At 33.5% G+C, this 13355-nt stretch overlaps 2 protein-coding genes across 2 annotated transcripts; both read right to left on the bottom strand.

The window, feature by feature from the left end:
• Positions 1-3578: 3578 nt before the first annotated feature.
• LOC145629487 (uncharacterized) lies at positions 3579-7933 on the bottom strand. The gene is made up of 8 exons (XM_081682099.1): positions 7828-7933; positions 7218-7378; positions 6516-6622; positions 6328-6369; positions 6139-6226; positions 4368-4467; positions 4028-4134; positions 3579-3932 (listed from the first exon to the last, which is right to left on the bottom strand). The coding sequence occupies exons 6-8, from the start codon at positions 4374-4376 to the stop codon at positions 3809-3811; spliced, it is 240 nt and encodes a 79-aa protein (XP_081538225.1). The 5' UTR covers positions 4377-4467; positions 6139-6226; positions 6328-6369; positions 6516-6622; positions 7218-7378; positions 7828-7933; the 3' UTR covers positions 3579-3808.
• Positions 5889-12796, bottom strand: LOC145628329 (farnesyl pyrophosphate synthase 1-like). The gene is made up of 17 exons (XM_081680611.1): positions 12683-12796; positions 11944-11968; positions 11702-11817; positions 11514-11600; positions 11304-11420; positions 11120-11208; positions 10961-11012; positions 10258-10353; positions 10044-10085; positions 9861-9950; positions 9498-9569; positions 9295-9417; positions 7218-7321; positions 6516-6622; positions 6328-6369; positions 6051-6226; positions 5889-5927 (listed from the first exon to the last, which is right to left on the bottom strand). Exons 1-17 carry the CDS (start codon positions 12794-12796, stop codon positions 5889-5891), a joined length of 1491 nt encoding a protein of 496 aa, XP_081536737.1.
• Between the last annotated feature and the right edge of the window lie 559 nt (positions 12797-13355).

The raw sequence follows: 13355 nt of genomic DNA, 5'->3' as shown, positions 1-13355 counted from the left end.
TGTTACTAACAAGGGTTCAATTTGGGTTGGCTCAATTTCTTGTGGGTCATCATCTAGCTCCTCTTCACCATGCAAAACATACAACTCAACACCCCTGTACTTCTTCCCTAATGCTGCCAACTCAATTGCATCAGCATCAGTATTAATTCTCCTCAACCCATCACTCATACTAAGTCCAGGAATCAAATAATACAGACCCCCAACAGCCTTACCCTTACTACATTCTTTCCCCAACTCCATTAGGTCAAAATAAGATAATTTATCAGGGTCCACTGACTTTGTCCTACCTCTACCTCCCTCATATACCAGTTGACCAGTGTCAAGGGTCTTAAATAAACCACCATGCCAGAATTTCAAAGAGATGTTCTGGAAAAACGAACTCATTCCAACCTAATAATTCATCACAATCCAACAACCAGCAATAACCAAATAAAATTACTGAAAATTATTCATTCAATTGAAAACAAACATAATTCAACACATTCAGTAGGGAATTGCTAAACCAAGAAATTCATGAACAAATCCCAACCACACACAGACAAGTCGAAAACATACTCAACAAAAGCAATCAAATCCAAATTGTATACACCGGGAAGAATTCAGAATAAGAATCAAAAAATAAAACAAAAACCCAAAATTCGCAAGTTTCTAGGGTTTACCTGAAATGTGAATCAAATTGTCCCTCCTCGTCCCGTACTTCCTCCAGTCAATTTCCAAGCTTTCCAGAAATGGTGATTCGCAATCAACGTCAATTTGAGGGTGGTTGTGTTCAATTATGGTGGAGAGTACGTTTTTTGAACGATCGTTTACTGAGTTTTAATGGCGGGTTTTAATGTTGAGGTAGATGGGTGGTTGAGTGTTCCACGTCAGCTTCTGCTTTGAGAGGGAAATGAATTGGTGAAGTCAACAAAAGGGTCTTACTCAGTTCAATGGGTAATGTTTACCTACATAGCCGGTACCAAGTCAAGTGGGATTGAAGAAATACAAGACCCCATAAAGTTCGAATTATTCCAGTATTTTCAAAAGTTGGGATTATTCTACGTAAATTAGACAAAGTTGGGATTATTTTTTCTAAATTTTCCTTAATTAATTGATATAATAAAATATGACAAAAAGATTATGTCAAACGATTTCTTTGGAGAAAAGAAATGCCAAAGTAGTTTACTAGTAGGACACGTGACTGTGAGTCATTCGTAGTTGGTGAAAAGAAATGCTGAAGTGAGGAAGTGTTTGTAGCAGGCCACAGTGCCACACTGTGACCATATTACAGTATATAATTCAGATTTTACAGCTATTTTTTAATTGCAATTGTACGATAAACATAATGTGACTACGAACTTATGAATTATGAATAAAAGTTGGGAGAAGTTATTATCCTGATATATGAATATAAATTACCTTTTTAACTAATAAATTTACTTTTTGTTTTTTTTTTTTTTTTGTTTTTTTTTTTTTTTTTTTAAGGAACCGACAAATTTACTATTTTTAATAAAATAAAAGGTAATTAGGTTTATAGTTATCCATTCCATTAAAAAATAATTAAAAAGGGGTTTATAGAATTATAGTTATCCAAAAAATCGGTTAAAACTTTGTCTAAAAAAAATGGTTATAACTTAAAGTTACCAAAATTATTTACATAAGCACGTATCACAACTCACAAATGCACAATAAAAAATTAAAAATAAAAAACCAAATATTAATAACATATTAAGGGTTAAAGCTTTGATTTTTATATACTTAGTGACATGCTAGGGTTTGTTATTAATCTTGTTAGTATCATGTCTAGGATCTTGCTATTAGTATGCTTTAACATAAACATGATTATAATAATTATGATTATTGTTGTGTCGAATTATATAATTTAACGTAATTTGTTAATTTACGAATTATTTCATGTTATTTGTTAATTGACGGATAATTTATATACTCCGTATAATTTAATTATTATTATGTTGCTTGATATTTATAGTTATTGCTTGATCACACTTTTTATACATGTTTAAAGGGAATTTGTACTTGTAATCACGCTTAATAAGATAATTAATAATCTTTTTAGGGTTAATATGATTATAATTCAAAGAAAATTATTGATTGCATGTTAGTCAGAAAGCGTACATGAATACGATCAGAATAAGAGAAAAAGAAAGAGAAGGAGGTAGAGAATGATGAAGAGAAGGGGAAAGAGAAGGAGGTAGATAAGAATGAAGAGAAGGAGGTAGAGAAGGATGAAGAGAAAGAGCCCTACAATGGCCCATACTACAAGCTATCCATGAGTCTAGCTTGGGTGTATTTTTTAGTTAACAACTGGAATGAAAATCCCAGCAAGGAGAATGGTGACCTAATGCCAAGAGAGTTGAGAGACAAATTTTATATCCATGGTCTAATGTTGTGTCTACAACGATTCAAGGCACCAAGTGTTGGCTTCAATGAGGAAGAGGTATTCTTCTATTTACATAATGATATTATTGATAGAGAATATCTCATCCTAGGTACGGCTGTACACAGTTTGGTCTGGACCGTAACCTAACCAGACCAAACCGCATTTTAGCGGTTTGGTTTGGTTTACGGTTTGGAAAAATACGGTTTGGTTTCGGTTTTTTGGAAAATACGGTTTGCGGTTTGGTTTGGTTTGGTTTTTCAAAAATTATAAACCAAACCAAACCGTAAACCAGTAAACCGCAATTTAATATTTATATATTTTTAAATAAATTATAATAGTTATTACATATTATAAAAAAATTAAAAAAACATGAAAAATCATTAGAAGACTATACGGTCAGTATACTACTATACTCTATACTCAATCTCAAATATCAATACTTAAAATTCAATAGGTCGTATAACTATAATGGAGTATGAATTATTTTTTTGGACAAATGTATTATGTTTTTTTCCACTGTTAATTTGTTATGTATTATTTTTATTATGTGTTATTTTGTTAGCACTTGATTAGTTGGTTGTTATTTTTATTGAAAATTTGTAGTAGAATTTAATCCCTTTGGACTAATTATTAGAACTTTATTATAAATTTATTAATATTTGACAATTTTTAGGAAAAAATGTCGTCTCATCATAAACCGCAAACCAAACCGCATTATTACGGTTTGGTTTGGTTTCAATATTAATATGGTTTGGTTTGGTTTGGAAAATTGACCAAACCGTATTTTGCGGTTTGGTTTGGTTAAGACTCAAACCACACCAAACCAGACCATGTTCACCCCTAATCCTAGGTTTAGATTGATCCATAAGATAAACTATTTGGTTAAAATTGTTAAGCCATTAGAAAACCCATGTTAAAATTGTTAAGCCATAAGATCTACTATTCATGGCATCATTAATTTGCGGGTTACATTCGGGTCGAGCCATCTCCAAGTCGGTTGATGTTCGGGTTCGGGTCTCAAATACTCGGGTCAACTCGGGTCTTGGGTTGGTTTCAAGTCGGGTTCGGGTCACTATTTTTTTGGGTTCAGACAGGTCGATTAATAGTCGGGTTCGGGCGGTATTTCGAGTCGAGTCAGTTTTTGACAGCTCTAATTGTGAGTACAATAAGCAAATATGGAGTTCGTATTGAAACAATATTCCCAAAGGCAATAGCTCGAGACCAAGTTTTCATTCAAACAAGTAAATAAACCTTAGCTTGTCCCATCCAAACAATAAAGAAAAAACCCCCTAGCTCAAGCCATTTGGACACAAACATCGCTTCACAATCACAAATCACTTTAGTGCACTATCAGGGTAATAACGACATTCTGTTTCAAGGAATTGTAATGGATACAGGAAAGTAGTTTCATCTAATGGCCAAAGCAATTTACTTCATGTACTTGTGTAAAAATTTCCTGTGGAAATCACTCCTGATGGTATCATTAATGAAGCGTTTAGTTGCTTTCGTCTCACCACGTGCTTGATTCTTGAACACAACATCATCATCCCACCTGCACCACATATACAGGATAACTTAGGAGATTAGAAAACAGTAACAGTCCAGTAGTCACATCATTTGTACTTGGCTATAATTTTCAAAGCTAACCTTCTTTTAACATTGAAGTTAGTCGGAGCATTAACATTAATTAGAGGGTTTCCTCTCATAAGTTCTGCTTCTTTGTTTTTCAATTCTTCCTCTTGTTGTTGTCGATCCTGCAAAGATGTATCATCAATTTCAATTCAGTCAAAAGTTGCATTACATTTATTAATCATTACCAGTGGCGAAGAACACACCCCTACAAGCATATTGTCCTCCACCCCACCCCACCCAAAAAAAAAGCAGAGAATATATAGATAAAAGGATAAATTAAATGAAAAACAAAGGTTCAAGAATCAAATTACAATACGGATGTGTGAAAAACTAGTTCAAGGTTTAACAACTGCACCTTTCGCATTTTTTCTTCAGCCCTTTCCTTCTTTATTTGTTCAAGCTCCGCTAAAAGCGCTTCAGTTTCATCTTCATCATCATCATCCTCATCATCGTCACTAAAAACAGAGGAAATTAGCACGTATCAAACCAACATGTCAAAACAGATTTCTCATGCACGAACAGGAAAAAAAAACTGATCAATCATAATGTTATTGTAAGAAAATCTGTCCAATAGCTCTGCACATATATTTGAACTTCTGCAGAAACAATTTCTAATCAAAATCCACAAGCATTTATGTTGCCAAGTACTTTCAGTCTTGATCAAGAGCTGAAGCAACCCTTTCATTCAAGTTCAGCACTTTTGAACAAAATTTTTTAGCATTCTCACCACATTACACATATCAGAGGCAGAGAGGAATTCAAAACCCAGGAAAAAGAAAAGAAACAGGGGAAAAAAATCAATACCAGGTACCTTTATCTTAAACAGAATGGAATATTTAAGGAAAATTTGCGAGAAACAACCTTTTAATTTTAACATTTTGCGAGAAACTACCTTTTAAATTATTTTTTATTAGAAACTATCAATTATGATTTTCTTTTTGGTGAAAGACTACCACTCAATGTTTTTCGGCCAATGACTATCTATTCCGGCGTTGACTTGCACACGTGACTAATTGAATATTTGGTAAAAATCTGTACAATTTCAGAATTTGAGGGAAAAACCCCGATCTAATTGAATTGAATCGGTTTGGGGAAAATGATTGAACAATTGGAAAATACTTACTCAATTGCTATAATTTGTAGTGTCAAATTCTTGAAAACGCTCAATTGTTGTGTGCTTGGGCCTTGAGGTATCCTCGCATACGAAGAGTTTCTTAGTGGAGTAAGAGGAGAGAGGCAGCGAGTGGGGGTGGGGGAAAATAAAATTGGGGGAATTGGAGCTGATGAAGAGTGACTAAAGGGAGGGAATTCATGAATAGAATTAGGGAGAAGATAGTGATTTAATGAATCACGTGACTTGTACGTGAATTCAATGCCGGAATAGGTAGTCAATGGCCGGAAAATATTGAGTGGTAATCTTTCACCCAAAAAAAAAAAAAAAAAAAAATCAGAATTGGTAGTTTCTAACAAAAAATAATTTAAAAGGTAGTTTCTCACAAAATGTTGAATTTAAAAAGTTGTTTTTCGCAAATTTTAATTTCATTTATTTGCACGTATCATTCCTAGGTGGTAATTTAATTTCATTTATTTGCAAGTATCATTCCTAGGTCGGGTACTAATAATTGTGATGTGCTAGTTTGTATCAGTTCCTTCCCTCAAAAGTCTTTCGACTTTAGCGGAGCTTGAATTGATTTAATACAAGTCCGAGCTACCTTTCTTTCAAAAAAAAAGGTACCCGCTTATCTGCGCAAAAAATCTAAACCAGATACATTTAAGTGTTTAACTTAAACACAATGATATAAAATTTCTTTTCTTTGCAGACTCGCAGTATTTTGTGCTACAATCTATACTCTCATCAAAAGAGATGCAAATGGAACTAAAATATGATGTAGAGCACATGGTATGTGTGTTCACACTGAAAATCATAAAGCACCAATTGAAGCTTATACTAAGTAATAAAATTATATATCCTTTTCACTCTCATTTAACATAGCCACATAGGCAATATATGAGCAAGACGAAAGAAGTAATAACATACAAGCAGACAGACTAGTTTGCGTAACATCATAAATGAAAAGCAAGTTGAAGGCAAAAGCAGAAACAACTGAACAGGAAGTTTGCCTAACCTTTCATCGTCACTTTTTACATCCACATCAGAGTCATCAGCATCTACACTTCTAGGAATGATACGATCTTCAATATCCCTCTTTGAACCTGCAGGCACACAATTATTTTTTCCCATTAATCCTAATATCAATTAATTAATAAAATGGAAAACTATAAATTCAAAACAAACAAACATAGGCAGCACCTACCTTCCAGAAGAAGATGGCTTCCTTTTCTACGATCTCTATCCTCTGCATACCACACGTAACAAAATCAAGAAAGTGGACAAATGAAAGTAATTCAATCAAGCAATAAGACACTCCTTGAGCAGAAGTTGTATAAACAATGGTTAAGAACCAAACTGATTCTAACGTCTATTATTCTCAAACTTTCTTACCACCAAAAGATTTGTCTTTAGATGAAAAATGCCTTCGTTCACGCTCTTCAAGTTCTTCACGAAGGTCCCTCTTCTGAAGTTCATCCTGGGTGTCCTGTCCATCCTTCCTGTATTAAAACCAGAAACCGTGGTTAGGGGGGCAGTGCAAAGTAGATCATTGCAAGCACAAATTTTAAAAGTAACTGCAACACATCACATGGGAAAGCTACAAGGAGGTAGCATTATCGTCTCCAAACAAACTATTATTGTCTTAAACTAAAATGAATATGTCAATCAACAATATCATGAAACATCTGGAGATCCTGCTATTCACAGATACTAAGGCCATAACTCTGTCCACATGCCACACAAGAATACTGGATCATAAAGAAAACAACAATCACGGACACCTAATTCACCCTTAGAATTTATTAATGGCATCAAGCATACACAATCACACAGCAATAAGAACACAAAACCATGGTTTAATCAGCTTAGTCACATAGCTCAACTACATGTATACTTGAGCATCAAGCAACAGAAAACTATCACATTAAGCATATATGTAATTCATAAACTCCCATCATCCAATAATTACTGGTCACACTAATGGTATAGCTTACATTATAAATGTGACAATTAAAGCCGGAAGAGGGTGTATTTATCCCTTGCTAACTGCCTGCCTATATCAAACAAGGTAAAGCTAACAAAGTAAATTTATACCTGGGCTTCAAATTTGTATGAGCTGCAAGATCCCTGGAAGAATACTTTTGAGACGGGCCAAAAATCCTCGTACCGCCTTGCTCGTTGCCACCCTTGGCAGGTGCCTATGTAGGTCTAGCAGCAGTCGTCATTCTTTGTAATACTCACCTACAAATCAAAAGCTGCAAAAACACCCAAATTTACCAAAACGAAGATGACACAATTTCCCACCTTCACCAAGAAATCAGCTAATTTTCTCACAGCTTAACATAATCAATCTCCACTCGAAAAACCAATAATTTGATTTGCAGACTTGAAAATTCACCAAAACAAGACTCCCCCCAAAAAGACATCAAGTTCTACACCTCTAATCAACAATCCCCAAAACCTAGATTTCAACCAAAATCACTACCCCTGCAGCAAAATAGAGGGAAAATTTCATACAACTTCAGCGAAATATATGGAAATAATTTGCAAAAGATGTGTAATTAATATAAAATCAGCGAAATAAACCCTAAAATTGAGATTAGATTACCAAATTATGATTCCAAGAGAAACGGAAATTGAACATCAAGCATATATATATATATACGAAATCGAATTGAAATTTTTCAAGGAATTAATTTAATACCTGGGAAAAAATAACGAATTTCCTAGTCGCTTGAATTTGATTTGTGGGAATAGAAGAACAGCTGAAGAAGACGAACTTCTGGAATGAAATATTTGGATGCGAAAATATTTAATAGAATACCGTATTTATATACTACGTATTTTTATTTTTCCATTTTCATATACGGAGTATTTAGGGTCTGTTCTCATACTGAATTGAACTCAATTGAACTAAAATGAATATTTTATAAGAGAAGGAAATTAGGAGCGGAGCTGAACTGAACTGAATTGAACTGAACTGAATTTCAACGTAAGAGAACAGACCCTTAATACGGAGTACTTGTAATAATTTGCCTTTTACATTATTCATACGAATATGTTGATTTAGACCATCTCGAAAAAAAAAATGTTAATTTAGACCACATTTTCATGATGACAATATAGTAATATGACCACATTAATCTCGATGTACTGTATAGTTTATAAATACTGCGTACTAATTATGAGTGCATGATGCAATCAAGAGAAGTTCGTTTACTACTGATTTATCTTTCATGGAATTTAAAAAAAAAAAAATTCTTTGGCAAATGGCAAAGTTGAACCTTTAGTTATTACACGATCTTAAGGCTCTAATGTATCCAACTTAATGAGTAATTTGGATTGGGTTGATTCTTTATCCTACATTTGGTTGAGTGGACACTATTACAGTTGAGCTTGAATTGTTTGATAAAAGCTAGGTTACAAGCAAAATATTGAGTTTTTATCAATTCTCACGTGAGTTTTCAACTTGAGTCTTGAGTCATTTTTAAATCATTAATGCTCGCGAAAAATCTTTAATATGAACATTCACTTCTATTCTTTTTTAGAGAATGAACCATGCATTCACCTTTGGAAAATTATACTTCGTATATGTTTCGCATCAATCAAAGAACCACAATCAAATTAATTCATGGTCATTATTAAGGGCTATGTTCATTCTCTTCAACATTGTTAAATGTAAACAGTATTATTAACTTATTTTCATCATAATAACTCAAAATGACTAGAGATTATTTATTTCAAAGATCAATTGTGCAGAGCCTATGACAATTTTGAAATTGGTCATATTAAATAGGCTTTCATTTTGTTTAGTTATGTTACTTTCAACAACAAAATCTTATACTTGTAGTTAATATTTGTCCTAGTATCTTTTCACATAAATAAAATATATGCAATTTAGATCACTTGTATGCTTTATTAGTGGTTCTGTTACAACATGAACCCATAATTACATCAATAATTATTTTCTCCACCATATATGCAGTTATGTACCCCTGTAATATACCAGAGATTAAGTCATATATCATCTTATGTTGGTTACATTCAAATTTCATTACCTATAAGATATGCATAATTGAGTATACAACAACCAAGTAGAAAATTTTTAAAGCCCTAGTTACAGAAGTAGTATTTAGAAAGTGTGAAAATAGAGAATGAGTTTTAGTTATGCCCTCTTGCTGTATACTTCGGCCAAGAATGACTTCAGAATTGCTTGCACTGCCGCGCTAGGATATGCATCAATGGATGTGATCAACCGTACGTAGTTCTGCATCTCATACTCGACATATGCACCCTATATATAGGATGTTACAAAGCTCAGGAAATGACAGGAACGCAGAGAAGAAAAAACAAACAAGAAATCAAATAACTAACCTGAAGATTGAGCTCATTGTAGAGTTCCTTAACTTGTGCCACACAAGCAGGATCTTGTTTGCCATAGTTTTCCTATCAATCAATCAATCAATCAAAGCCTTAATCCCAAAAGTGGGGTCGGCTAACATGAACCAAATTTGATTATTCCGTGTAGTCATCAACATAAATCTTTCTCCTCCATCCCTTACGATCCAAAACTTCATCCTCACGTAAATCCATGCACTTCATATCCTTCCTCACTCCTTCCAACCAAGTCATCTTTGCCATAGTTTTCCTGAACACCAAATTTATATGCAAGAATTGAGTAAACAGAATGATGAAACTGTCACAGTACTGTATCAAGATTGCGCGATCATAACTTACATGTAAGACTTTTTTCTGTTCATCATTACAGAGTTCTAGAGCTTTCACAACCAACCACGAACACTTAAATTCTTCAATATCAGTTCCAGTCTGAAGTGTAAAGCATAACATATAAGAAACTCAAATAAGCAGACGTATTACATTTTAAGAATGCAGTGGCAGTTAGTTTGAACCCTTGCTCACCTTGCCATTTTCAGGTTCTCCAAAACAATTAAGATAGTCAACCTATAACAGAAGAAATTAAGCATCAAATTTTTAAAATTGAACACAAATAGACCTATCAGAAATAATGATGTCTGTTTTATTTGTCGAACTAGCTTGTGTTTGAATTTATACACATTCTCTCTTCCTGCTCCACATGGAGATCGAACAAAATGTTGTAAAAACAAAAACTAACCTGAACTTGGAAATAATTTCCTATGTCAATTAGAATGCTTTTGGCATTAAGATGATCATCAAGATTTTCTTCAGACATAAGTAAAGCACATGCAACCTGTAAGTTTAAGGAAACATGTCACATTTCACCAGGATTAGTAATAAATTACCTCCTAATCGAATTAAAAAAGAAAAGATCGCGGATCACCACTATGAAGCTTATATAACTTAGCTCAAAAATGGTAAATTATAACTTAGGTTTTACACGAAGGTAGTATAAACGATTCAGTTTGACAGTTTTCGACTTCAATCAACTAAGGTCATGTACATACCTATAATGGTACATATGTTAGCCACCTTTTCCTCGTTACTAAATTAGTCTTTCATTTATACGAGGCTTGATGCATTTATCACATACGAAGTACATTCTACTCTTTCAAGATATGCAATCGAAAAACTCTGTATTTTGCAGCTCAGGAAGCCAGGTGGCAAAGGCATAAGTGGTGCAGTAACAGCTCAAAGTGCTAAAAGGGAGCTGAAGTATACCGAATCATGTTACTAAGCACTGATCATGCAGTGCAAAAGCTTAAACAAACTCTAAGGAAAAAACTTACACCTGAATTACTTAGAGTTATAGTGATAACTTATAAAATTGAAAGAATTTAATCAAAAACAAGAAATATGCGTATGAACAGTATATGACATAGTTCAAGAATCAAACTTACAGATAGATAGCATGAGTAGCTAGCAGTTTTGTACAGAACAATGCGGCGATGACTACATCAGGGAAAATGAACTTAGAAATGTTAATTAGATATATGAGCAGTTAAATTTATGTAAAGTTATAAGACAAAGGAATAGAGGAATGATTTAGCTCTACTAACAGATCCAATGAATATTTTGAAAGATCTTTTTCTTCTTCTAAAGCAGTAAGCAGACTGTTCATTTGTCCATAGGCAGTCTGAAATTCAACCTGTAATACACAGGACACGCGTAACATATATGCATAACTATATTAACATGTAGCGAAAACTGTATGTAACCTCAGACCAAGCAAAGCATAACTACCTCATTAAACAAATCCAAGAGTTCCACATAATACTTCTTATTTCTGAAATGCTTCTTGAGAACTCTTTGAATTTGATGTCGAAGTATAACACCACCATTAGCAGCCATCATGCGAATCTGAAAGGGGTAAGAACAATCCACTTACAGCAGATTTTACAGCTAATAATGCCTTCTCAAGAAGACTGAATGTAACCTAGGATATATACACACCTTTGGATCTTTGAACCATAAAGGCCAATCTCTCTTTGTAGGATGCTTTTCCAAATATTCACCAAGAAGAAGGAAATATGATTGAAGCTAAACAAACAAATTTTTAATAGTTAGTCTACCCTCTGTAAGTAATGAGTGATTATTATACAACAGCACATACATACGCGAGGCATAGTTTATGTCTATACCCATTCGATACACCATCCAAGTGCAGAAGCAAGAAAGATTTCATCATCAGTTAGTTCTTTTCCATCTTTCAAGAACTTGTAGCTGTCAAGAACAGAAATCCCTCGACTTAACTTCTCTGCAGGTCAAATGAATCGAAAACAATTCGTGAGCTAACAAATTCATAGAGACATTATATCAAGGCAAAGATAGTTTACAGAAATTTTTGCAATAGTTAAGACAGAGATTTTTAAAGGTTCCTTACCTCCTGAGCTGTCCTGCTCCAGCATCTGAAACACGGTGCAGAATATCAGACATAGATTTCTGCTCAATATATTCATTCAATCTTTTTATAATCCGTGTTCAAGCATTATATATAGGAATATGATTTGGTATCTAACTCAAGCCTTAATTTGAACACTATCAATACTTAGCTTTGGCCTGGTATGATTTAGATGTAATACTAGAATGGAAATATAAATCAGAACAACATGCATATTTCATAAATAATTCATCTTTTTCTATCAATGGAACTCACAAAAGAACTTTAACACTACTAATCAGTTGAGGTTGAGGTAGTGGGATAGTGGTTTCGCTCCTTACCCCAGATCCCCTATGGTCTATGGATCAAATCTTACGCGACTCATTTGAAAGATTGATTCCCCACACATGCCTTAGGTGATCCCTTAGCTTTTTCTTACCCAAAAAAAAAAAAAAAAAAAAATGAAACTAACTTAACTATGATGAAACATATACTTTGTAGTATATATGCATAATTGTATGTGTTTCAACTTAACTATGATGAATCATATACTTTATAGTCACAAATTCTTGATTTGTTTTGATGTTTATGAAGGAGATTAATAGTTAAACAAATATCAAATGAAAAAAAGAGATTAATGTACCAAATATAAATTCCAAAATTTAAGAAAGTGAAATATATATAAAAACTAAATAAAGGAAGAAATTAATACCAAGAAAACTAAGTAGAAATCATTGAAAGCATGGTCAACCCATTTTCGAGAAATGTCAATCCCATCAAAAGCAGGGTCATTCATGAGTTCAGATTTAAGGATTTGGTAAACATCAAGAAACTTTGACCTCAAATTATCACTCATTTTTCTTTTTCTTTCGTGCAACAAACAATTAACCTGCAACAAGAACAAGAAAAAACTTTAATGTCTTGGTGTTTTGTAAAATGTCAACATTTATGTCTTCTACTCTTCATAACTTGCTGAGTTGCTAGCTAAGTGTGTTTCTTACTCCTTCCATTTCTTAATTAAACGCCTTCATTTTCGGGAAGGAGGGGAGGAAGTTCCTACAGAGTTTGAATGACTCATTTCGAGTATTGGCGGTAGGTAGTTTTGTTAAAATAAGGTGACCTTTATGTCATGTTAGCTTCGATATCACCATGTTAGGGTATCAACTCAACCAAAAGTTTATACTGATGTTTAAGACCTATGAATACATTTAATGATCTATTATTTATGGAATTTGACCCTAAATCTTGAATATCAAGTTTACTTTAAACCAACACAATAGTTTTAAATCTAGTCAGTCAATCTATCTAGCAACAATTGATTACAAAATTTTCTTGTATTATATGAAATGTGCTCGACTGTTTGTATATACTAGTTTGTAGCTGATTGCATTTCAAGCAAAGCCAAAGGAACTTGA

Source organism: Chenopodium album, chromosome 4, assembly GCF_948465745.1.
Source record: "Chenopodium album chromosome 4, dcCheAlbu1.1, whole genome shotgun sequence".
Lineage (NCBI taxonomy): Eukaryota > Viridiplantae > Streptophyta > Magnoliopsida > Caryophyllales > Amaranthaceae > Chenopodium > Chenopodium album.
Note: the sequence above shows the minus strand (reverse complement) of the source record. Positions and strands in the feature narration are given on the sequence as shown.